Here is a 26,405-nt window from a genome sequence, read left to right on the forward strand (position 1 = left end):
TTGATAATACCTCGGAATAATAGTTTACGGCGGTAACTGACTTTGCACATAGTATCCTCAAATGACATTAGGGGTCGTCCATAGATGACACCACACATTACTGTAGTATATTTATTATAAAATTGTTCTCACAGCTATATAATGTCGAAAATAAGATAATACATGTCATGGTTTCGCTTGCATTTGTATGAAGCTTAAAATATTGTGTTCCAAATTCAAATCGGGGTCGAAATTAAGATGGCGGTCTCTTTTGAATTGTAAATACAGAAATAAATAAAATTTGTTATACGTATGTATACCATTGCATTACATCATTTGGATGTTTATAGTACCATTGATTTTTTTTGACTATTACAATAATTTATCAATCAAATCTCTCTGAAGTGGACATGGGTTTAAATTTTCGATTTTACTACAAGTTGTCAATTTTGTAAGTAATTATTTTTGGTCACTTGATTTATAAAAAATGTTGTCAATTTTATATATATATACTCATCTGATCGATAGAAATACGTGTTAAAATATGACATTTCAGGTTTACAAAACCACTATCAAGTATATATAAATATAATCGAGGGTGCCAAACGAAACGGACGTTTCGGCGAAGCATACACCCCAAAAGTGCCTTAGTATTTTTCGTATTATTTCAAATTATTTACTCTTTACACTGACGTGTTCTTTGCTTGAAATGGTGTGTTGATTCAAGAAGTAACCAAACACATAGGAATTAATAAACTTAACGTGAGTATTGTCACAAATCATTCGCAGTAATAAAAACTGTCAGTATTTTTATGAATGAATGCACTTTCTGGACCGGTTTAGTATAATTTGAGGGGACCTGAGTGGAAGAGTGGCTTAAGTGCAATACTATAATTTTAAGGAAAAGGTGTTTAAACACTTTGATGCTGTTTTATTTTCCCATTGGCTCTACAATCCAATGTGGATCTTGACCACATCACGAAGATATTTTGTAATAGTATTTTTAACATCTAGTGGATTTTAGCCACTTGCCTAATGTAAAAACAAGTGTATTTGCCAAATCTGGAATTCGAACCAGAGACCTACGATTAACAAGCGGACACACTATCACTCAACCATCACGGATGCAGTTTTAAATATGTATATATACATATATAAGTATCAGTGGCGTATGGTGTCTTTTGAGATTTTGATATATTAAAATTACAAGAGGTATTTTGAGATACCCATGGCATTTTTGTTCAGGTCGGATATTCCAATTTTTAAATAAATTATTTATATTGACTACTTGATGACAGATTTTTAAAACAAATAAATGGGTTTGCACTGTCGCTGAAATTATACGTTAAAGCTATAATAAAACTAGAACTGTTTCAATATGAAAAAGATTCTATCAAATACCAAGTCCGAGACCACAGTACACTTCGTCAGCTGAATCCTGAACTATTCTAACTCACATTTGAAATATTTTGCAGAAGAGTTTTTTGGAACAGCCTACTTCAATTATTTATTATTTATATGGACCAGTGTATGCACCATTTTTTTCATCAATAATCCTACTAAAATATAATGCATCCATTTATCCATAAAGATAATAAATAATTTCAGTAAGTTGTTTCAACTCTCTCCTCAAAAATTTCAAATGTAAGTTAGAATAGTTCTGCATTCAGCTGACAACTTGCTCTCACAGGGAGCAGTGTCAGCATTTAGTATGTCATTGAATTTATTTACTGGTTTAAGGATATTATTATTTATACTATCGTATGAATATCTTGGAATAATTAAAGCATACACCGCGTGCACAACATCTATTTACCCCACGCCACTGATAAGTACGTATATAAAACAGCTATATTTGCGATACTTGCATACGTCATGTAAAATAAGGAGTCAAGAATTCTAAAAACACTCACAACAGAAAGCCCTTATTTTGCTTAGGCCCCTCTTCTGTTCACCGTCTCAATTATTTAAGATTTTTAAAGAGCCGCATCTCAATTCCGTCCTCACCGATGTGATAAAAAAAATTACAAGTTACGAAATATTACAATAATAAATACATACAAAGCAACATTAACTAAACAATGATAGTATTCTTCTCTATGGTGTAGTTACAATTAAAACTCTATGGATTAGAAGAAGTGTTTCTGGTCTGTCTATGATAAGTACTGTCTCTCTTCTCTCTTATCAATAATAATTTATTAGCAGGAACAGCGGGAGGTTGCCGGCTATTCTGCTCAGTGATGGCTGTTTTTATCTGTTGACGGTTGGTATCATCGGTAGAAATGGTGAGCCTGCGCCGGATGCGGCGGACGAGGGAATCGCATTCTGGGCTGACCACCAACTGAAAGATACAATACATTTTAAAACAATACGAAGAAGTTAATGGTATTTAAATGTAATAAGGTTATTTTGAAATTACTTTTTTAAGAGAATACACGAGTAAAACACAAAATTGTAATGTTTCAAGACACTATTTTTCGTAACGCCGAAAGGTGAAACCCAGGTCACAAAAAATGACTCAAATATAATAGTAGTACAAAACTCAAATCAATTAGAATGTAAATTCAAATTCCATCAAGTACTCTCCCTCAGTCGATAGTATTAATTTTCTTAATACATACATACATTTGTTTACTTATCCAATTTTCAGCGGTTATTTATAACTCATTATAAATAAAATATCAATCGTTTCCATATACAGTACACTCTCAGTAATCCGCCGCTCGCTTATCCGACAACTATTATGATCCGCTGTTATTTTTACTGGTTGAAAGCACAAAACCAAAGTCTATAATCCGCCGGTATGCGTATGTCAAATTCAGTAGTCCGCCGCGTGCCAATATTATGACTTACGTCTCTTATGAGCTGTCCGCCGTCTAGCCCAGTTCCCATTAAATTTAACCTGAGTCAATAACATTACCGTTTTCTTTCAGTTAGTCCGCTGTGTATTCTAGCATCTGACGCATGTGTTTCTATTCGTTTCTTCTGCCACGTTCTTTGTTTGAATAATTTAACAAAATGGAGTCTTCTCGAAAGCGTGAACATGACACATTAACTTTAAAATAAAAATTGGAAATTTTAAGAAAGATAGATAGCGGTGCTTCATTTACTGACATTGCTAAAATGTACAATATTGGTTGGCCGCCCATGGTTTAATACATGTAGGAATAAACTTAGCTTATTTAATATGTATAATTTAATAAATCCTTACTTGATTTTGATTATAAAGAAAACCATTACATAGTTTCTAGTAAAAATTTCTCAGTAAAAACTATTTTTACGAAATATTTACAGTAAAAACGAAACAATAATGCGGTCGGTCGATAGTGTGGGTGCGTATGGGGAGCCGTGATAAATGCCTGGCAGACAATGACCGCGTATTCGTACGTATACGTACATATACAATCGACGAACCGCATCATTGTTTCGTTTTTACTGTTCCTTGTTTTAATTTTTACCATATTATTTTGTATGTACCTATGCACTATAATCAGCCGTTTTCACTAATTGGAAATTTGCCTGGTTTTTGGGGTGGCGGATTACTGAGAGTGTACTGTATATTATATTAAAGAAATAAAAGCAGTGATCATCTGGTTTTTATACCTACCATATTGTAATAACATATGTAACTATAGATCTAGCTATTTCATTTTTTTATTCACTTTAAAATTATATGGAATACATTAATTATTACATTATTCTGGGACTATTTTAAACTTGGTATAGAATCATACAAGTCTCTCCCATTTTCGGCTGTGACGTTCGACGGAGCATAGGTGTCTTGGGCGTGAGCCTAAAGCCAATTTTTTCATATATTTAATGGCAATTTTAATAATACAATTACAAAATCAAGGCTTCAAAAAGTCTGTTGGAATTTGAAAAAACGCATTCTAATAAGTTTTTTATTTTTTTTTATTAACAATAGTGTAATTGACTGCAGTCGATTTACTTGGCGTGGAAGATATCTGATGATTTCGCGACTACTGCATGGTCTAAAATAAAGTAAAAATTAAATGCTTACGAGGTGGAGTAGGTGCTAATAGGCCAGGACCAGGGTTTGTTCGAAGCCATCTGGGTACCTAGACAACAAAAATAATAAAATTACATATAAATAAATCTACATACATACATAATACCGACATACAAAATTCAATAATACATTTCATCAATAATTGGGGCCGATCCACTGTTGGATGAAGACCTTCCCATAGCTCATTCCATAGTTCTTCGCTGCCATGCACACGCAATTGTCCGTTCACCGAGCGAAATGTTGGGCCCATTCGCACCTTCTATAATGTCATGTATTCGTTTCCCTCCTTATCGTTTAGTTTTATATAAAGTAGTGCTAATTGTAGTTTTTGAATTTCCCTTATACTCCGTTTACACATGCACGGATTTACTGCTGACAGTACGTATTATTGCGGCCATAACAAGAAAATGCATGTGTAAACATGTATTATTGTGCAAGTTGCAAGATTGCATGAATGAATGTATCAAAAAAGTTTGGAAGCTTCTGAATTTTTACGAAATAATTGGTACTTGCATTTTGACATTTACTGATTATCTACGAACATGTCCGAACCTGTCAAATAGTACCGTACAATGACAACATCGCACGTCTCGCTTACACTTGAAGATTAAGATTAGTGAGACAGTCATCACTTTTATGAGTAAACATTTATTAAAGCGATAGTTTTGCGGCTGTCATCGGATTCTTGTGACCCAGATCTCAATTATAATATTATTTAAAAAATAATCATTTTCACGTAGAATCAGTCAGTATATATAATATGATTTCGTAAGATTATGAGATAGCGGATCCGCAATATCTTGCATAATCATTTCAACATATTATTCCATAGTGCGCAGGTCGATAAATAGCGGGTCATAATTGATAGGACATGTCACTCGATTAAAAACACATCGCACCGAATTTTCATTCTATTATTATATTGTATCGATTGTACCCTTGTAATTATTGAAACAGAAAATAAACTCGCCTACTCCATCATCACGAATAATTACTACCGTCTTTTTCTACAGCTGAAGTGGAATATCTACAGTTTAACCCTTTTACTCCCATTCGGCCCACCATACCTATGCGAAAACTCCATCTGGGCCGATCCATCGGCCGAAAGTTTGGAACCAAATTTACGATTTATTCCAAATTTTTTCCCGTCATATTTCGTCTCGTGTAGACAAAGCATTATATTCACTGTGTGTTGGGTGTGAGTAACATTTATTTTAGTGTCAGCTTTATTTATAATTATGTCATACCCTATTAACTCACAAGTCATAATTGCTCTGCTGTCGAACTTGAGACCAAAGAGGGTCATAAAAATAATAAAACATTATTTTTATGACACATTTTATGATTGTTGAGTTGTTTTATGATTCATATATCACATTACAAAATGAATTTTGTAATTTTTGAACTAACAATGGATGCCACTGTACTTTTGGTAAGATGATGAAAAAATACATGAATATAAATATTATTATAAATGATTTAGTGCTTTGAAACTTATTTTTAGAAATTACTTCATTACCATATCAGTTAGTCCTCAATACTGTATCGAATTTTCTTGTGATTTCGTGAATTGAATAATATTCTTGAATACCTTGACACTATACGATTTTTTTTGATTACTTTAAAAAAATTCTATTTCATAGAGAAATAACAATATGTTTATTTTTTTTTTTCTGTTACTACATAAGGATAGATTATATTATAAAATTTGATATATCAATTATAAATAAAAAAATGTTGTCACACTTGTTTTGTAGTTCAAACATAGTTTTATCCGTTCATTTCTAAATAAATATTGATACATTATTTTTTTCTTTTGTTTTATTAATGTAAACTATCAATATTATTACTTATTATTGCTTTACACCATTGAGAACACACAAAAAAAGTTTCAAATTTTTAAAACATGTGCAGAATTAATTATTTAAAAAAAACTAAATCGACGATTTTTTGTCAAAAAACGCTTGGGAGTTTTCGCATATGCTAGGCTAAATCAGCTGGGAGTAAAAGAGTTAAAATACATACTGTTGGCAAATCTATGCACGTGGTAATAGCCTATTATGTCGAGTTATTTGGTCGTTGATCACTAAGAGCTCTGTCCAGATGGGCTGGACAAAAGCAAGATTTCTACTGAAACGGATTCAAATGAATATCACAATGTAAAAATTAGAAAGCTTTTTAATATTTTCAAGATGCAGTCGCTAGCCAAGTGATAGTGTCTTGGATAATCCAGTCGAATAAATTTCGATAAAACTACATGTCTGACATTTTCTCTGACCTGTCTGAAGATGTAAGCGGGATGGGGCGCCGTCTGATGCGAATGCTGTAGCAGGGAGTGTATGGCTGCGGTGGGGGGAGGTGGCGTCTGCATGAGACCGCGTCCCCCGGGATTTAAAACTTGGGAAACGCTGTGAGGTCTCTGGCCCTGGTGTGACTGCTGGTACAGTCCCCCCGTGGAATTGCTTCTGTCAGGATAGTGCGTGAAATGGTTCTGTAACAAGAAAATGTGTTATTAGGATTACTAATCGAGAAAATTATACGTATGCAGTTGGTTATATCACAGTTCACTGTGGGATGTTGTATTGAAAGCCAATGGCCGTATAACATTGAGATCAAATCCATGTCTAAATAAAACACATAATAAAAATGATCAAAATAGGTGAAAGACAGAAAATAGAAATACAAACATATCGAAGTGTAAAACTTCAAATTGAAAAAGAACTGAATGGTTCAAAAGTAGGTGTTCATAAATATCAAAACATAGTTATCAATAATACGAAAGTGATTATTTAACTTTATCTATCTTTTCGAAGTGATTATTTAACATTTAATGTTTACCTGACATGTAGACATACATACATACAAAATAATATTTACTTGTGTGTGTATTTAAATTAGGCAATGACATCTCGCGGAATCATAGAAACCTCACAATTCACGCAGCCTATTCCATGCATACAAAGTCTAAACAAAAAAAAGCAGAGGAAATCGCTAATAATATTTTAAATTGTAGTAGCGTTTTCTGACAAACTTACGGCATACTGAAAAATTATAATTATAATAACAATCTATCTGCAGCAGTTTTATTTTTCTGATATTTTGCCTGCCTATTATTAGATATGACGGCGTCGATGCCACGATGGCCGAGCAGCTTAAGTGCCGGCCTATAACGTCGTGTGTCCCAGGTTCGAATCTTGGGTCTGGCATACATATTGTTTTTCGATTTGTGTTTGAGTTAGAGTATGGACCTAATAGGTTGAGCGAGTGGCTAACATCCATTTCTTGTAAAAACAAAAATCTGTTAATACAAACTTCCACTCTGTGTAGGCGTATATGATCTTATTAGGATCGGACATGGTAAAAAAAAATTAGATTTGCGTCTAGTTTGGTTAGAATATATTTGATTACATCGAAATTTTCGTAAAAAAAGTCCCTAGAACATTATTTTCATATAAAATGTTATGTTCAAAATGATCATAACTAACTTTCATACCTCTGGCAACCCCGACGATGATCTATGGTCACGTCAATGGAGCGTAAGCGATTTAACAGATGTCGCTGTTGGAATTTCCGGCCGCAACGGAGGTCGCAAGGTGCGAACGCAGCAACAAGGCTTTTTGATTCTGAGTGTCGTCCAGTAAAGTCGTGCTCCGCTTTAGTTTTACCCAACATTTATAATGGACGTCACTTAACGGAGCACGATTGCAGCCGCAGTGCTTGAAGCCTCTTGTCGTTCCAATTTGGTATTTTAAAACTATTATTATTTGATTCACTACTCTTTCAATGTTTCTTTTCTAACTTAGCTGCTCGTATTTCTTTTAGTAATTCCAAATTTCAATATCGAGCCGCTTAATAACCTTTTAATGTAATTCTAATTTCTTGCTTTGACGATAATATAGTTTCGGTCAAGTATATAAATTGATCTTTTATTTATTGTTCCCACTTTATTCCACACTGTTATATAATTATAATCTTTCACGGTCTCACGATTGTGTGGCGCCCAGGACATTATTATTTACATCTTTAACCATAGATTGCACGTGCCTTCAGCCGTGTAAATCCTTATTGTATTCGAATTTAATTTACAGTTGTCAGTTGCGAGGTTGCGGAATATTTATTGTTCAGCTTGAAAGGGATGCAGGTAACCCATGGCCCTTCCTTGTTTGCTTATGTCTCATGCTCTCTTTAACTTTATACTCTATTCCATCCTATCGGCTTTCTCTTTTATTTTGTAGTTGTGACGATAATGATCACAACTACAAAATACTAATATATCAAAAACCATACCTTTAATTCGAATTTCATGAGCCAGTCATTGAAAATCGTGACCAAATTTTTTTAAAACATCATAAACTGCTTATTTTATGAAGGTAATAAAAATAATCCTGACATTTTATGACACATTAACACATCAGTGGCACAACTGCACTCCACTCAAAGGAATAACAATAACTCTATGTTTCAGGGCTGTAGGTGTTGATTGTTTATTGGATTTTCACACAGTTTTACTCAATGACATTATTAATGGACGACGCACTCAATACAGTTGCTAGCAAGTAAATTCGCGCGTTCGCATGTATAGGTAGACGTCACGCAATTTCCATTACGCGATATCACGCATCGGGAATTTATAGCAATATGACCTTTATTGTAATGGCGTTAGAGCAGTGTTTCTAATGTCAATGTTCATTTGAGCGAACCCGTTCGAACCGAACCATTAGGCAGACCCAACAAAAAGCATCAGGAATTTATAGCAATATCACCTTTATTGTAATGGCGTTAGAACAGATTATGCAATTCGGCAGACCCGATAATAAAGTGAGTGTCATTTTTTTCCCCAGATGATTCGTCCATATTAATGTCATTGGTTTTACTAGACAATGCAAAACAATAATTGAGCATAGTTATGCACAAAGCAGCCGAGCCACACAAACCTCAAACAGAGATAGAAGCACTTTTATGTAAATTGTGTTTCTTTAAATCAGCAAAGCCTCTGTATACTGTGTATACTTTTTGAATGAGAGATATTATATATATGTATATATATATGATTTTGTATAACTTTTGAAGAGATAAAAGCATATAATCTATGAAATTTTGGTGTTTTAGCAGTCCAGGTGTTTTGAGTAAAATGATTTTTTTTAGAATGTGCATTCTGCAGCCATGTCTTATTTTTGTAAGAAAAGTCTTTATTTTTGTTTATTTTCTTTAAAAATAGCCTTCTAAGTTACTAAATTATTATGGGAATTTCAAAATTCTGAAAATAATTCGAAAAATTTGTAAATTATACATCAATATTTAGCTGCCTGGCACTATTTTTTATATGAAAAATCTGTATATTATATTATATATAATAAAATGAAAAACATATAATGTAATTGAGAAAATAATGTTTATTAATTGAATGTAGAAAAACACACCTTAGTCACGATTTTAAAAATTTACGTAAGTACATAATATTATCATTTGGCTGCTTTTTGCAGAACGAATATTGCATATTTTTAGAACGAATTTATATGACATTTTTGTATGACAGCAGCTTGGTTGCTTTATGCAAATCGAAAATGTCATATTCTGCGATTTGCAAAATCTTTAAAACGCATTTATATGAGATGTTTGTATGACAGCAGCTTGGCTGATTTGTGCAGAATGTAAAACAAAAGTGTGAGATTATGGAAATCACAATAACTCATTTTTTCAAAATTGTGGCTTGGCTGCTTTGTGCATAACTACGCTCAATTGTGTTGACAAATTGGAAAAATAAAAAATATTTCATATTTTTTTATAATTCTAGCTCAACACATAGTAGTAAATACCTACCTACATTACTTGGTAACTTCAATTAATGGATTAATGACGCACGGTATTTGCACAGATTTTAATTTGAAAGAATTGTATCAGAAATTTGGTAGGCACATCTATGATTGTAAACGAAATTAAAAATTCCCGTAGAATTCGTATTAACAAGGTACATATTACATTTTATACTGGCAGAATATTGTTTCTCAATGTTTAAAACATCGAAAAGTAGGAGTAATCTAAAGTGCATGGCAGGATCCAAATAAAATTCTTACCCTAAACTGTCTTGTAACATTGGGCGATTGTCTAGGTTCAATGTTCCTCGGTAGTGATGCGGGATCTACGCTCGGCGGGTGCGGAGACGGCGACTGATTGTGCTGTTGCGCTGGTGCTGAGGGAGCAACAGTTGGCGGGGGGCGACTCAGGTTTGGAAGAGCAAAGGAAGAGGGGGTCGGGCTACCGCTTGCGCTACCACTGTAAACATTAAAACATAATAATTTAATACTGAATCTATTAGTTAAATAAATTCAGTCGTATTTGATTTTATTAATACATAACTTCCGCTCTGTGGAATAGAATACTCACCCACGGGAAGTCTGTCTGGTTTGGGAAGAACTGTTCAATGGACTTCCTGAAGTGGGCCACGCCAAAACTGGAGATGCCTGAAAGAGTAGAAATAGAAAGTTTATAATAGGTGTTGAGTGCCATTTCATAATATATGATATTTGGTGTAACGTAAAGCCAGGTACTCATTAGCGAGTCATAACTATAACCGTTCCATATACTGTAACCAACTCTAGATGCAAACTGATTATTTATTAGGCTTGCAAACTAACTGTTTGGCGTTCATACTAGTTACTGTATCTGCAACGGTTACTGAGTACCCAGCTTAAGAATCAGTGACAAATGATTTCAATGCAGAGTATTGATATATTTAAAAATGTAAGTTTCCACGTGGTTTCATTTTTATTTAAACAAAAGAATTTACATTAAACATTAAACATTTCAAAAACAATTTTAAGGGGGTTTAAGGCGATGTCTTAACCTACCCATTTGAAAACATTAAAAAGAAAAATATTTTTTATTTTATGTCATATAAATCAAAAAAATAAAGAAATTATGATAAATTTTAATTTAATCAAAAATAAAAATATATTAGTAAGTGCTAGTACGGTATAACTAAAATTTTGAGTGATCCGGACGTCGGTTAGTAATTAAGACACTTAAATGATACCTTGATTTAAAACAGAAAAGCTGATAGCCAAAAATTAATGCAATTTGAATTTAAAAATATTGGCGTTGACATACTCCTGGAATTCCCGTTTTCAATGGGGAGCCGGAATAAAGTTTTGTAGGCCTAAGCGTGCAGCTTGGTCACATAGTCAATTAACAAAATATGAAAGGCATATGACGTATCACTTGGCTATCTGGATAAAAAGAAATAGTTTGTAATAATATGTAAGATTTTGTTTTTTAAGTTTGAAAGAGATGGGCGTGAAAGATGTATGAGTGGAAGAGAGTGAGTATGAAAGTTCCTTTTGTAGCGACTGTACCACTCACTCAATTGTCAAGTGAGATTTTTTTCTTCTATTTAAAAGTAGTCGGAAGAAACGGGAGTTGCGAGCGGACGCAAGTTAAAGTCGTGTACTCCGCGCCAAAAAAATAAACTATTGTTTTAATTATTAGCATATAAGTGTGTAGCAAAGAAAAATCACTGAAAATATAAAGCCACGTGCTTATAACAAAAAAAAAAAGACTTTTCATTTAACCCAAATCTGTTTAATTAATTTTTGTGAATCCTGAGTTCGACACAGTTCTGAGCTAGACCGGAACCGGGATATCTCAGCGTAAATATTGTACAGGACGAGAAAATGATAACTTGATCAATCAATCAAATTTTATTTATTTTACATATAATAATTACATATTGATAAATTACCTGCAATGGTGATCTGGGAGTATCGCCAACCATGGACTGCCGGAGCCTCTGCAGGCCTCCGTCCACACTAGCTTGCCCCACAAGTCTATTCTCTCTACCCCTGCCTCCGAATTTGTCATTAGGCCCCTGCTGTCTCCCCCTGTTGTAGTTCTTCGGAAAATTGTGGAAACTCCTCGAACTGAAGTTCTGATTCTGCCTCCCCCACGTCATTTTCCCGCTTCCGTTCAATCTCGACGCAACGTCATCGCTGTCGAGGTTATTACTAGGGATTCTATTAGTTGTTTTATCGTTCACCCAAGACGCCGCGTTGCCTTCTGTCATTACGTTGGGAACGCGTGGTGTTTCATTCTGTTCGTTTTTAGGAACAAACGCTTTGGCGTCGTTGCTTAAATTACTCGTCAAAACTTTGTCTCTCAACACCTTTTGACATTCCGATACTTCCACTGTATTGTCAATATTTTTACTAGGAACATTTTGCTCGTTTGTAATATTCGCACTGTCAATGGAATAATACTGCGTTCTGATTTTACTATCTTTACTTTCACTGATTTCAAAACTGTCTTGTTTCGTTAAAATACTTAAACTAGAAGCGTTTCTAAAACCTCTTCTTCTGTCACGTATACTTTTATTTTGCGTTTCAGAATCCGACGTAACGTCGACCATCGATTCTTGCGTTGAAACATCATGCGGTTTTAACAGAGCTTTCGGTGTAATATTACCGTCTTTACGATCAACGAAATTGTCTTTCGGTGATGTCACAACACTCCTATGAATGTGATTATTACCTCCTTTATACGTACTCTTCTGATACTGCGGAGAATTAATTGAGTAATCTATAGTATTATTAATCTTTGGTGGTAAATTAGCATTGACATTCTGATCATAGTTCTGTTCATAATTTAAATTTGTTTGCGTAACTTGTCCATACGCGTAAGGATACGTCTGATAAAGTTGATGCATGTACGGAAAAGCGCCGACGAAGTTACCGTCTATATTACTGAAACCAGCGTTATCAACCGATGGATATGTCGTCAGCGGAGTAGCTCTGGACGATCCAGAGTTAGCGCTTCCTCTTGAGTCGGGCGGTCTCTCGATGAATCCTTGCTGTAGACAGACTTCAGGTCGGTATGTGGGCTGGTAGATTTGAGGGTACTGCTGCGGTGAGATTGGATATGGAATGGGGTGGCCCTGATGGGAGGCGGCGTATGGAAAGTAAGGCGAAGGCTGCGCCTGGATCAGGTTGGGCGGGTGTTGGTAGAATGCTTGGGGAATGGGTGGCATCGTGGCCATAGTGGCTGCTTCGTGGAGGTGGTACGCGGCAGCTGTAACACAGTAGAATACTTATAATATAATGTAATATTTCGGTAAACAAAGAATTAAAAATAGATCCGAACAGGGCTGAATTAAAATTGTCTTTAGTTGAAACACGGTCTGATATAGTCCGAGAAGAGGGCATATTGATGAGTTACAGTACGACTTCTGTATCAAGTCTTCTATGTCACCACTGTCACATTTCTGGAACTAAAACTCTGCCATTCACTTTCCCCCTACTACATTTCCTACGCTCATAATTCAGTGTGTGGTATAAACTTTAAGATGCCTAAACTTTTAGGGAAGTATCTAAATAGCGTTATTTCGAATGTAGAATGTGAGGAACGTGAGAAGGAAAAACAGAATTTTTTTTTAAAATCTAATTCTGGTAATTCTACCAGAGGTAGAGTATCTGCTACAAAGCGTCAACAAGCAAAGAGCATGCAACGTAACAGTGTTAGCGCATTCAGCGCTGTGACGTAGAAGACTTGATATAGAAATTGGTCAATAGTACACAGGTACACATTGTAAGTTATTGTCCATCCGGAAAACTCTTCTCAGCGGTTGCCCTCACTAAGGCTCATAAGACCGACGCGTTGCCTGTCCTTGCTGGAGTGCTTCCGTTAGACCTGCACATTCAAGTCCTAGGACTCTAGAAACAAAAACGCCAGTTTCTGTTTTATAACAATGTTGTTAATTTTTAACAATTCCACATTTAAGATTTAATGAATCGCCAAACTTTTACGAACATACAAACTGCCGCATTTATTTCTAAACCACTCAAATACATTCAATATAAAAAAAACACATCAGCGGTTATTTATTTGCCTGACGCATTCATTGTTCGGAGCGTTAAGCCATAAACCGTGACATTTATTTTTCTTTATTGATATTAAATCATTCTGCTGAAATGAAATCAACTGTTTAAAAACTTTTTTTACGCTTTACACGCTTAAAAACGCTTTACGACCTTTACGTGGCTAGGACAAGTGTTTCTGATGCCGCCAAAGAGTTTGACACTGCGTACCCTTATAGCACAGCTTCAAGGGTTCCGTTGCCATGGCCGGCCCTCTCTCACCCTGCAGCGGTGCTACAAAAGCAACCTACGTGCTGCAGGTCTGACATGGAGGGAGGCGCAAGAGTTGGCGTTGAACCGAGGGAAGTGGCGTGAACTTGTGCTTGCCCTATGCTCCAATGCTGGGTATAGAAGGTAAACCATTGCGCACTACCAGAAAATGCTATTCTGAAGACCACCAGCCGCCACTGGTAATAGTGTCAGAGCATGCAGCTTTTTGACATAGAAGACTTGGTATAGAAGTTGGTCTACAGTTCACAGGTATTTTACAGAAATAGAGTTATTATACACAAAACGTCAGTCTGTATCAGACCTTTATGTCTAAATAGGATATTTGAAATATATTGTCTCATTCTAAGATCGGTAAGCATTCTGTAATTAATGGCTGTTGGACTAATCTAATTGTAGACTAACCAGGGTGTTGTGGAATCTTGTGCTGTGTCATATCTTCGGGCTGGTGTGCCGGCGTGCTGTACAGGGTCAACTGCGGCCAACAGCCCCATGACGGAGAATTTCCCACCTGTTAAAATTAATCATCGAAATATCATCACATTTCTAAACTGCCGTCAGGGAAAATCGACATATTAAAATTTTATTGTTATGAGGCATTACAACTGGATTTCGAGACACTATCTTTCGTAACAAACATCTTATGAATAAAATTAAATGATTTTTTTTTTAAATATATATATATATTTTTGTACGTCATTGTGGCGTCTTTGGATATGTGGAACTTTGCCATACAAAATAATTTACATATACATATCATATTATCGAGGGTCAGTTCAACAGATGGTTTAACATACCCTCGAAATGTGAATTCACAATAATATAAATATATGTTTTGCACACGTAAAAACGCCGAAGGGTTTTTTGCAAAAAAATCATGGATTGAAATTGTTTTAAAATCGGTTTTCATATAACTGGGCTTACAATATTCATAAGGAATCACGAAAAACATAATCATTCTTTTCGTAAAGAGTTTATTGGGATGTTTTTACATCATCCATAGGAGATACAGTGGTAAAAATTTACATTTGCAAGACTATTCAAACCAATTATTTTTCTAAATCCAAAATATATGGATATCACTTGGGGCAATTCCGTATACAAGGCAGTAATTCACAACAATTGGTAACACAGTAATCGGCGAATATTTAAGTTGGTAGGCATGTCGTGTGAAATGCATCTCCTTTTTTGCAGAGCTCGGCCAACCTCGCGTGAACTCGTGCGAGTTTCGTGCATGCGTATCCATGGTCTTGAGGAAATTAGTATAAACATTATAAAATCGCCGTATCTCAATTCTCAATATGTAATTGTCATACTCTATCTTGCTCACAACAAAAAATATCACACCTAACAATTCATATACAGGTGTAACAATCATACCACTCAGCATTAAATGAGTGACACACTTTAATATTATGTATGTTTTGTTGTCAAAACAAAACAATAGAGCGATAATAAAAGTCAGCACTTCCTCAATCATAACTAGATCAGTAGGGTCTGTTATGATTTGTTAATTGCAACAATATCTCTTGTAGTATTATGTACTGCATTTGTATAAATTGGAAGGACAATGCATGAATCCTCACTCACTCATCGAGTCCGTCATGCGACGCACTACTGTTGTCACGAGTCCTTCACTCGACATAGTCAACCGTCATTCCACTCGAATCAAGTCTCTCAGTTTGTTAATTTAATCGATCTCTTGATCACACCGATCTCACCAGTACATCTTTATCCGCGATTATAATCTCACGCTGTCATCTTTATCATCCTTATTAAAGTATTATTGTATTCTTGTACTGACAAATAAACACCCTCCTCTCCCAACATCCAAGCATCTACGACTTTATCTCCTCCACCACATCTACTGCCAAATAGGAATATGACATAATTTCTTTAATTTTTGAGTTAAGTTATATGTTAGAATAGCCCTGCTGAACCTTCTACATATAGGATTTCTAATCTAGCTAGACAGATTGAGTTGCAATTACCTGATAAGCTATCTGTGGTGCAGCCAATCTTCGAACGTGCGCACCACCGCCAGCCAAGATCTGTGGAGCCACTTGATGTCCATGATGGTCCCTAACCCCCATCCCTGCATAGCACGCCTGCACCGGCAGTTCCTGGTGATGATACATTTGCTGGTTAGGTGTCTCTGACCGATGGCCCTCGTTCATGATGAGGGCGGGAGAGGCGGGCAGCTGCGGTGGTTTAGAGTGGATCGGAATGACTATTTGCTGCTGACGGAGTGGCGAAGTCGGTGTGCGGTTCAGCGCAGGGTACTGGAGTTGTGTTTGGTCTTGCTGCTCCTGGGAAATAGAATTATCATCACAAGGCTGTTAAATAGCGTAGTTCATCATTGATTTACTATATATGCACTTAAATTGACCAACTATAAATGTCCAACTCGGAGTCAACAACTGGCATGGAAAGCATTTGGGCGCCTGAATGGTATTTTCAAAAGTGACCTACCATTGTCACTTCAACTAATGTGTGCTACCGGTGGTCATGTATGCATGTGAAACAATGTAAGAGGAATCCAAAAATTAGTGATGCAACATCGTTGCTGTAGGATTGGTTTGTCGAATACACCAAATGTTCAGGAGACGAAAAACAAAATATCATAATCCTATATTTAAATACATGGAAATATTTAAATTGTCATTTTTACAGCATACAAATGATGTATTCATTACCATTACAAAGTAATTTAAAGAAAAGGATGGTTCTGGTCCATTTAGATACAAAAAAATATTCTGCATTAAAAGGTCGATTTCGAAAAAACGGATATTCGACAAACCAATCCTATAGCGACGACATGGCATGGAAGAGTGCATATTGGGGATAACACAAAAAGACCACTAAAGAAACCAATGGATAAGGAGGCAGATAAAAGTATGCGATATACGGTAGAACCTCGTTAGTAAGAACATGGATAATTCGAAATTCGCCATAATTCGAAATTTTCGCAAAAAAAAGTCCCTTGAACATTATTTTCATATAAAACCATACCTTTAATTCGAATTTCGTAATTCGAAATGAGTACAAAAATGCTTCAAAAAAACTTTGAAATGAGTATAAACATGAATACAAAAATATTCAATAAGCCGTAATAAAGTAGGTACACTATTTCATGAGCCAGTCATTGAAAATTGTGACGGATTTTTCTTAAATCATAATAAATTACATATTTTAAGAAGGTTATATATATAATCCTGACATTTTATGACCCATTAATAGACACGGAATCGGAAATTTTGTAGGCACACTATGATTGTAATTTATATTTATATATATATTAATAATATTTTTTTCTTCAAAATTTTTATATTTTTCCCCCGTACATTTCATATTTCGAATTTTTTTTCGATTTTCGGTCCCGTGGAATTCGTATTAACGAGGTTTTACTGTATTAGTCGACAAGTTGATGAAATGGCAATGTGTTGGACATATTGTTCAATGAGTGGATAACTGCAGTTATACTAAAGAATCCAAAGGGCACAACAACCACGTCCTAAAACCTAATGGGTCGAGAAACTCATAAAATTCGGTGAATGCACATGGCAGTGTAGAACTAAGGAAGGCCTTGACCCATCAGTGAATCAATAGGATACGCTTATAGCTAAATTCGCATAGATTTGATGTTTGCATAGTTTTTGACATTTCATAACACAATTGGTGCCGTTCATTGAACAACCTATTGGTATTATGTGGTATGCAGCCAATGAAGTGTTGGCCAATTGGTATGGAACGTTTTGAATCAAACGACATTGCTACTTCTGAAAACCTAGCTTTGCAGAAACACAGTTTTACTGAGATGTCAGCAAAGGATGTTAATCCAATTCCAAATTGACATTAATGTGCAGTCATAGGGTGACAAACCTGCAATCTATAAGGTGACTGATGCAAGATCTGTCCTGCATACGGGAGATGCTCAGGATATCCAGCCGGTACACCTTCCTGTTGAGGAAGATATGCCATCTGGCTAGGTTGCTGAGGAGTGGCCGGTTTGTAGTTCATGGGGTGCCCAAAAGCTTGCAGCTGAAATAATAAAAAAAGAATTACTGTATGAAGTACTGTGTGTACTATTATTATAAATTTTACGTGATTGTTCATCTAACGAATGATGGTTCATTGTATCTTTGATTTATCATCTGCTACCCGAACAGTTGGTGGAGCTCCAATCATACCAATCACGGAGGTTCTTAAGCTACGAAATGTGGCATTGTCCTCCGCTACGTTAACCATTGGTGTTTCCTTGGATGACATGTTGGGGAATGCTGTACTTTTGAACTCATAATGTGGCCGAGGTACTGTGGTTTTCTGGTTTTGATACAACGCAGAACTTCTCGGTCCTTTCCCATTCAATTGAGAAGGTCCCTCTAATGAAAAATATCAGTGTTGAACTTATCGTAAATTAAAAAAGACAAATACTTCCGTCGATTTATTTACTTACCTCTGGATTTCCAGGATTATGAAAGATATTCCCGGCATGATCGTAGAACTGTTGTTGATTGAGAGGTGCGCCCTGCTGTTGTTCCACACCAAAGAAGGCAGCACTGTGCACCATATCGGGGTACGGCGCCAGAATGAAATTATCTGACCTGCTCACATCTGGACTCCGCGCATCGTAACCCAGTGCCTTCTCCTCTTTACAGCCTTCAGGACAGTAAAATCCAGGGTTTACATACTCCGGAACCTTCTCCTGAGGCACCGGTGCGTATGTATTGATGAAAGCCTTCTCTATCAAAGTGTTCTGGTCTTCTATTTTCCTCCCATGATCTCCAATCTTCTGTAGTTCTTCTTTGGAATCGACCGAATGTATTTTGTTAGCGTAATCATCATTAATGATGACGCCACTGTTATTTTGGACAAGGTTTTCTTTCTTATCATTCCCGTTTACTGATTGTGTGTCTAGTTGACTCTGATTGGTTACTATGTTAATTACATCTTTAATGACATTGTCTTCGTGTGTAGCAATTTTGGTGTCATTGTTTCTCTGTTTCGGTGAATTGCTTGGCGGTAAATCATTAGTGGAAAGCGTGTCGTTATGATGGTCCCTGGTCGGACTTGTATGATCGTCTTTGGTGGGAAGTGCATCGGTGTTTATGCAGCCTTGACAAGCGCAGGAGTGTGATTCTTCATTCTTCTCGTCGTTTTGTTCTGGCTTTGCAGGGTTTGGACTGCTGGCATCATTAGGCGGATCTGTAGCAACAAAAACAATTTTTCTTATTTTATCTTACTAACATTTCTATAAGTAATTCAAAAACCGCTCGCAGTGTACGATATCCAGTCAGACTGTCTATTGGATGGAGGTAAACAATTATAAATATCTTAAGTAACAATATACACTGATACGGCTTGGGATTTTATGAAGAGGTAAGCTGTACAAAAATAGTGCACACTTTATATTGCAGAACAGTATAATATCCAATTACAGCCAAGTCTGTCTCAAAACTTCATATTAGACGTATCCGGGGTACAATATTAGGTACGGTGTCCTTTCCCGGAGTCCCAAAATATTTAAAATACAATTAAAATTCCAATTTATTTGAATTCCAGACGCATATGTACGTTTCTATTTATAGACATATTTGCAGCTCTCAAGACTGAGGTTAAACAATGCGATTGGATATTTTTTTTTGTTGTTTACACCTAATGACATTATTAATGGACGACACACTCAGTACAGTAGCTAGCAAGTAAATTCAAACGTAACATTCGCACATGCATAGGTAGACGTCACGCAATATCCATTATGCGATATCACGCATCGGGAATTTATAGTAATATCACCTTTATTGTAACGGCGTTAGAACAGTGTTTCTAGTATCAATGTTCGTTTGAGCGAACCCGTTCGAACCGAACCATTCGGCAGACCCGAGATGAAGCACCGAGAATTTATAGCAATATCACCTTTATTGTAATGGCGTTAGAACAGATTATGCCATTCGGCAGACCCGACAAAAAAGTGAGTGTCATTTTTTTTCCAGATGCTTTGTCCATATTAATGTCATTGTTTAATTTTAATGCCTCAGCAAAGAAAAACATTGTCGATTCAAGTGAAAAGAAATATTCTCGAAAAGGTGAAAGAACATGTTGACATAATATGCTACAAACTTTCAGTCGAGTTCTTCGAGTTTCAGTGTATTTTCAAACAAATTAGATTTGAATAATGCCGATAAAATCAAAATTAAATTCATGCGATCCCAGCAGGAATTCAGCATTAGTACAACCAATTATCAGGTAGATGGACTAGCATGAAAAATGAATACATATTGGTGGCGCTTTTAGCAGTGGACTGTAATTTTAAGGTGATGGTTGGTGGATTACGGATCTGGGGGGGGGTTACACAGGATGCTAGACACTGACCTTTATGTTGAGGGCTAAGGCCGGTTCGGTGTTCACGCACTCACGCACAGGTAAACGGATAGTACACTTGATGGATGATATAATGAGGTTTGACGAATGATGATGATAGACGCGACGTTCGCTCAAACTGTATCAGATTTAGTGCAACGAAGGTCAAATAGATACATTTTGTATGAATCACTATGTAGTTAATACGGCCTCGTTCGTATCGTATCAGATATAGCGCGATAACTTTAACAAGCCTACGCACTCGGCTGTCTTGGAGTAAATGAATGTTATTCGCAATCACGGTCGTCTCATGACCCATAATTGCTGGTTGGCTGGTCTTGTGAGAACAATAAATAAGGATGTGAGGTAGGTGGGGAAATAAGGAATGACGGCCACCATATTTGGCCCAATCACATAATATAATATAATTTTAGACTTACCGGAAGTAATACTGCCACAGACAGTGTCGTCAGAAATTTCCCCGCATTCTTCCAAAGCTTCTTTATCACTGAAAACAAAAGATGGACGTTAATGAGCTTGGGTTATATTGGGAATCCTCATAACGTTTTGTAATGCGGTTAAGTTGGTAGTCATATAAAAATTAATATTTCATGTACCTCATTTTTATGATTGTATTAGTGTCATAGCCGGTTATGTATTAGTGTCATTACTTAACCCTTTCGCTGCGAGCCATTTTCGCGGGAATTTATTTTCAGTCAAGTGATCTGTTAAAACGGTCACTACAGCTAAAACAGATCGATTCCAAAATTAAAAAATAGATTACTAGATGAACTATATATCAGTTATTCCAAATGCACCAAGAAATAAACTATATTCGTTACATTCTCACTAAAATAAATCGAAGAAAGTGAAGACGCTAAAAAATATCCAAGCTTTGACCGCGCGTTCAAAATGGCGACTGTCCAGTCTTCACATACACAGTTTCAACACATACTACCGAGCAATTCGCCGCGTTTGTATTCGTTATACACAGGGCTGTGTTGAGTACATGCTGCTGTAGTTGATTACGGTCTATGACAGATATATTACTAAATCACTTGTGGAATAATCACTGGGTTATCGCTTATCGCATTTAGTAAGTCGTAAACTCAAATTTTATTACCATTTCAAATTCTGAACCTATATTTATTTTCGTCGCCATAAAATAATGTCATCCACTTATTCATTAGGATGTTTTGGAGAATAAAACACTAAAAATAATTACCGCACTGCTAAAATATTATTATTTTATTATAATATAATTTATGAGGCGCCGTCGGCTTTTTCATTGTACAAAGGGCCTGTCGAATAATCGCCAGGCATAATATGAGCATGTGAACAAAGCTAACACAGTTTCGTGGCACATAAAAATAAAAATTATTACCCATTATAATAATGTTAATATCAAATATGGAACAATGAACAAAGCCAAACAAGTTTACTGGAGAGCTGTGCATCGATAAAATATTTTCCAGCATTATTTCTTCGATAATATTATGTGGTAGTGACATTTTGGCGGGTGAAATAATTATTTCACATATATTTATAATGATAAAAAATACTAAAAACAAATCTTCAAAATGTTTCTGTCGAGATCACAGATCACTAAGAAAAAATACATAACACTAACATAATCATAATAATTAATTAAAAAGTAAATAAACCCAAGTGGACCAAAGGTTGGTATGACTTCAGTGGGGTATGCCTTGATGCCAGATCAGGTGTGCTTCCATTTGAAATGCTGAGTATGTCGACTATCCATGATAGCTCTGCCAACAAATCCTACCTCTAACCTCTCCGTGGGGGTCCCTAGGCAATGCAGCATGCTGTAGCAGATAGAGGAGGGTGCAAGGCGAATCACCAGCGCCTAAAAACTGGTACATTCTGGCTACGGGAAGGAAAACCCCTACAGAAAACCAGGGCATGTTCACGGGCCCTAAGGTGGCAGCCCCACCAGTGAACTCGGGTGCTGTGGGATGATCACCTGCACACCCTAAAACAACAGATTAATCCAAGCACAGGGAAGCCTCGGACCCCCGTTTCCATCTTGACGACCTCGCCTGAATTCGGTAAACGATTTTGTTTTGGAACCTACAATATCCGTACTCTAAATGTCCCTGGAAAGGCCGAGCATCTAACAGAAATACTTTCTCAATACAAGTTAGATGTTCTCGGGATCAGTGAGTGTCGACTCACTGGTATTGGCGAGAAGTTTATTCGTGGGTTTCGTCTATTGTACTCCGGACACGCCACATTGCGACGTAGTGGAGTCGGATTGCTGATGTCCAAGGAAGCTTGCAAGTGCCTCACCAGCTGGGAACCTATCTCCGAACGTCTACTCCGCGCTACTTTCAAGACCAAGTCGGGCTCCATCACTTTTCTGCAGTGCTATGCTCCCACAGAGGCTGCTAGCGATGCAGATAAGGATACATTCTACGAAAGTTTGGCGGAAGCCGCTGGAAATATCCCCAGCTGTGATCATGCAGTTATCCTTGGTGATCTTAATGCCAAAGTAGGATCTGACCCCTCGCGTGGACCCTTTGTGCTGGGAAAACATGGCCTTGGCCAAATGAACGATAATGGTTCCCGTCTGGTAGATTTTGCCTCAATGAATGGTCTTGTGATTGGTGGTAGTCTTTTCCCTCATAAGACCATCCACAAATATACATGGACATCGCCAGACGGTAATACAAGAAACCAGATCGACCACATTTTGGTCAAAGCGAAATACCGGCATGAACTGCTAGACGTGCGGACATATAGAGGTGCAGACATCCACAGTGACCACGAACTCTTGGTCGGGAAATCCCGTATAGACCTCAAACGAGTCCCAAAACCCAAAAGGACGGTCAGACTCGATGTGGAAAAACTGAAAAGTACCCGTGTGCGTGCAACCTATGAGCTGGAGCTGCAGAAGCGCTTATATGATGCTAGAACTATCACGTCTTCCATCGACTCGGATCCCTTGGAAGGAAAATGGATATTATTCCGGGATGCTATAATGAGCTCCGCAACTACTGCATTAGGAGAGCGGCATACGCACAGACCGGACTGGATGTCACCTCATACATGGGAGATGATTGAGAAGAGGAAGCTCCTGAAAGAATTGCGAGACAATGGTACATACGACCCACAGCGCAGCGCGGAATACCAGACAATGGACCGCGTGGTAAAGCGTTCTGCCCGCCGCGATAAGCGCCGACGCCTGGATGACCTCATTCGGGATGCGGAATCTGCTGCCTGCAAGAATAATCCAAGTGCTCTCTTCCGCATCACCAGAGCAATTTGCGGTAAGAAACGTCCAGTGGTCACTGCATTACGCAACTCTGACGGAGTGACAGTCACCGAACCTGCAAAGGTCCAGGAGCTATGGCGCCAACATTTCAGTGATGTCCTGAATCGCCCACCTCCATTGCATCCCTTCGATATTCCGTCGGAGATCACCGCCCTTGGAATCACTATTGCATAGGGATTCTGCGAAGATCCTCCGACAACTGCTGAAGTTAAAGAGGCTGTCAAAAGATTGAAGCGCAGGAAAGCTCCTGGAGATGATGGCATCCATGCAGAATTTCTGCTCTGCGGACTGAGCGCTGTATTGCCGGCCTTGTGTGACCTTCTGCAGGAGGTGTGGGAAAGGGAGCAGTGCCCCAAAGCCTGGAGGGATGGTACCGTTGTTACTCTGCACAAAAAGGGTAACCCACAAGACTGTAATAATTACAGAGGAATCACTCTCCTCAGCGTTCCCGGGAAGGTGTTGGCGCAGATTCTCCTGTACAGGATTAGAAGTCCCATGCTGGACGTTTTGCGTGCGCAGCAGAGTGGATTTGTCCCGGGGAAGTCCTGCTCAGAGCATATTTCAACTCTCCGAAGCCTTCTGCAACAGTACCAAGAGATGAATACACCTGTCGCCTGCTGCTTCGTGGACTATGAAAAGGCATTTGACAGTCCTCATCGTGAATCTCTGTGGCAAATTCTGCTAGGATATGGTGTCCCACGGAAACTGGTCGCCGTGATAAGTGCTCTCTACACCAATACAGAGTGTCGCGTGAGAGCAGCCGGAACATCCTCTGACCTTTTTGAAATCACGTCAGGAGTCAAGCAAGGATGTGTACTTGCGCCCTTTCTTTTTATCATCATGATGGATTTCATAATGCGTAAGACGGTTTGCCCCGACAGTGGGATACGCCTACATCATGATGACACAAGCGATCTATGCGAAGAAAGACTGTGCGACTTGGAGTATGCAGACGACGCAGTCGTGTTTGACTCGACGATCGAGAGGTTGGAGGTGACCGTGAACAGGCTAGCCGCGAACTCGATGCGTGTGGGTCTTCATCTGAATGCCGCTAAGACCAAATCCATGTGCAGTGCTGCTTGCATCGACGCCGACACTCCTCTGCGGGTTTCTGGTCTGCCCGTCGAGCTGGTGTCCAGATTCAAGTACTTGGGTGCCACGGTTGCCGATGATGGTATGGTATTTCTAGTGAGCTTGGAATCCGCATGGGTGTGGCGGGCTCTGCGTTCAACCAACTTGGAGTCGCATGGAGGTCAAGGCTGTATTCTGTGAGGACCAAATGTCGTTTGTTTAACGCGTGCGTGCTACCTGTGCTCCTGTATGGCTGTGAGACATGGCATCTTACTAAGCTTCAAGAGTCACGGCTTTTGAGCTTTGAGAATCAATGTCTCCGCAGAATCTTAGGGGTACATTGGTACGACCGCGTTACAAATATCCGAGTTCGTGAGCAGACACAACAGCCTTCGGTGATTGAAGTTATCACGAAGAGACGATTCACGTGGCTGGGACATGTATTCCGGATGCCGCCAAAGAGTGCGGCACTTCGTACCCTTGTGGCACAGCCTCAAGGGTTCCGTCGCCGTGGCCGGCCCTCCCTCACCCTGCAGCGATGCTACAAAAGCGACCTACGTGCTGCAGGTCTGACATGGCGGGAGGCACAGGAGTTGGCGATGGACCGAGGGAAGTGGCGCCAACTTGTGCTTGCCCTATGCCCCAATGTTGGGACGTGACAGGGTGAAAGAGAGAGAAATAAAAATATTATCGATGCACACTTTTCGATGCATGACCAATGTTTTGTTTTGATAACCCTGGTGACGCATCTAGTACACCCGTTTTCGCAATGGCGCGCGATTCAAACGACTGAATAACGAGTGTTCTTTTCAAAAATATATTTCCTTGTGTTTTACTTGACATTTTTATGATCTGTTGCCTGATATGTCTACCTAAAGGTTTGAACTAATTTTTAAAGCATATTATCCACAAGTGTCTCTTCTAGTTTGGTCAAAAACACGAGATAAAGTCTATGGCATGTTTACATGCCATACGCAGGGATAGGGTTAATTAACTTTTCTAATATGAGAATGTCTCATGTATGGGTGGCTATGTGTTAAAAAGTAGGCTTTAAATCAGGGGTGACCAACCTTTTGCATACCATGCGCCAATTTTTTTCACAGACAAGTTCAGGGATGGAGTACTGAGAGCTTTTGAACGTTTGGGTTTCGCTAGTCTTTCAACGTTTGGTGTTAAATTTGTTACTGAGAGCAGCAGAGAATTCTTCAAATTTGAATCAATTGTTCGCGACCTTGTTTTGCTTTTAATTAGCACTCAGGTGTTGAAAATATGAAGATGGATTCAGTTATGGCGCCTACTTCAAAAGAATAAGTAGGCGCAAAGATGCAATGCGCCACTTGTAATCTTGCATCTTAATGCGCCAGGGATTGGACACCACTGCTTTAAATAATAGCCATGTACGGAGTCTTTGCCACTGTGTATATTAGGTATATACGTCATTCGTGACGTAATAATTTGACAAGTAAATAATTAATAAATAAACAGTGAATATTTTTTTTTATACAAAAATTACTGCTCAGACGAGTGTATGATCCGC

The 26,405-nt window shown here is 37.8% G+C and overlaps 1 protein-coding gene across 1 annotated transcript in view; it reads right to left on the bottom strand.

Moving 5' to 3' along the window:
- Positions 1–346: 346 nt before the first annotated feature.
- The window catches only part of enc (R3H domain containing protein encore), a 134,719-nt gene continuing 108,660 nt past the window's right edge, over positions 347–26,405 (bottom strand). The window contains exons 21-32 of the mRNA XM_085942680.1: positions 20,943–21,010; positions 18,599–19,347; positions 18,025–18,183; positions 16,134–16,451; positions 14,548–14,653; positions 11,748–13,069; positions 10,394–10,470; positions 10,084–10,282; positions 6,288–6,500; positions 4,001–4,058; positions 1,655–2,320; positions 347–1,401 (exon numbers count right to left, since the gene is read on the bottom strand). Of these exons, the coding sequence (XP_085798806.1) occupies positions 2,250–2,320; positions 4,001–4,058; positions 6,288–6,500; positions 10,084–10,282; positions 10,394–10,470; positions 11,748–13,069; positions 14,548–14,653; positions 16,134–16,451; positions 18,025–18,183; positions 18,599–19,347; positions 20,943–21,010 (3,340 nt within the window). The 3' untranslated portion in view covers positions 347–1,401; positions 1,655–2,249. The remainder of the gene's footprint in view (positions 1,402–1,654; positions 2,321–4,000; positions 4,059–6,287; positions 6,501–10,083; positions 10,283–10,393; positions 10,471–11,747; positions 13,070–14,547; positions 14,654–16,133; positions 16,452–18,024; positions 18,184–18,598; positions 19,348–20,942; positions 21,011–26,405) is intronic.

The sequence above is a fragment of the Rhyacophila brunnea genome, unplaced genomic scaffold, assembly GCF_057557595.1.
Source record: "Rhyacophila brunnea isolate RB1 unplaced genomic scaffold, BYU_Rbru_1.0 scaffold_15, whole genome shotgun sequence".
Classification (NCBI taxonomy): Eukaryota; Metazoa; Arthropoda; class Insecta; order Trichoptera; family Rhyacophilidae; genus Rhyacophila; species Rhyacophila brunnea.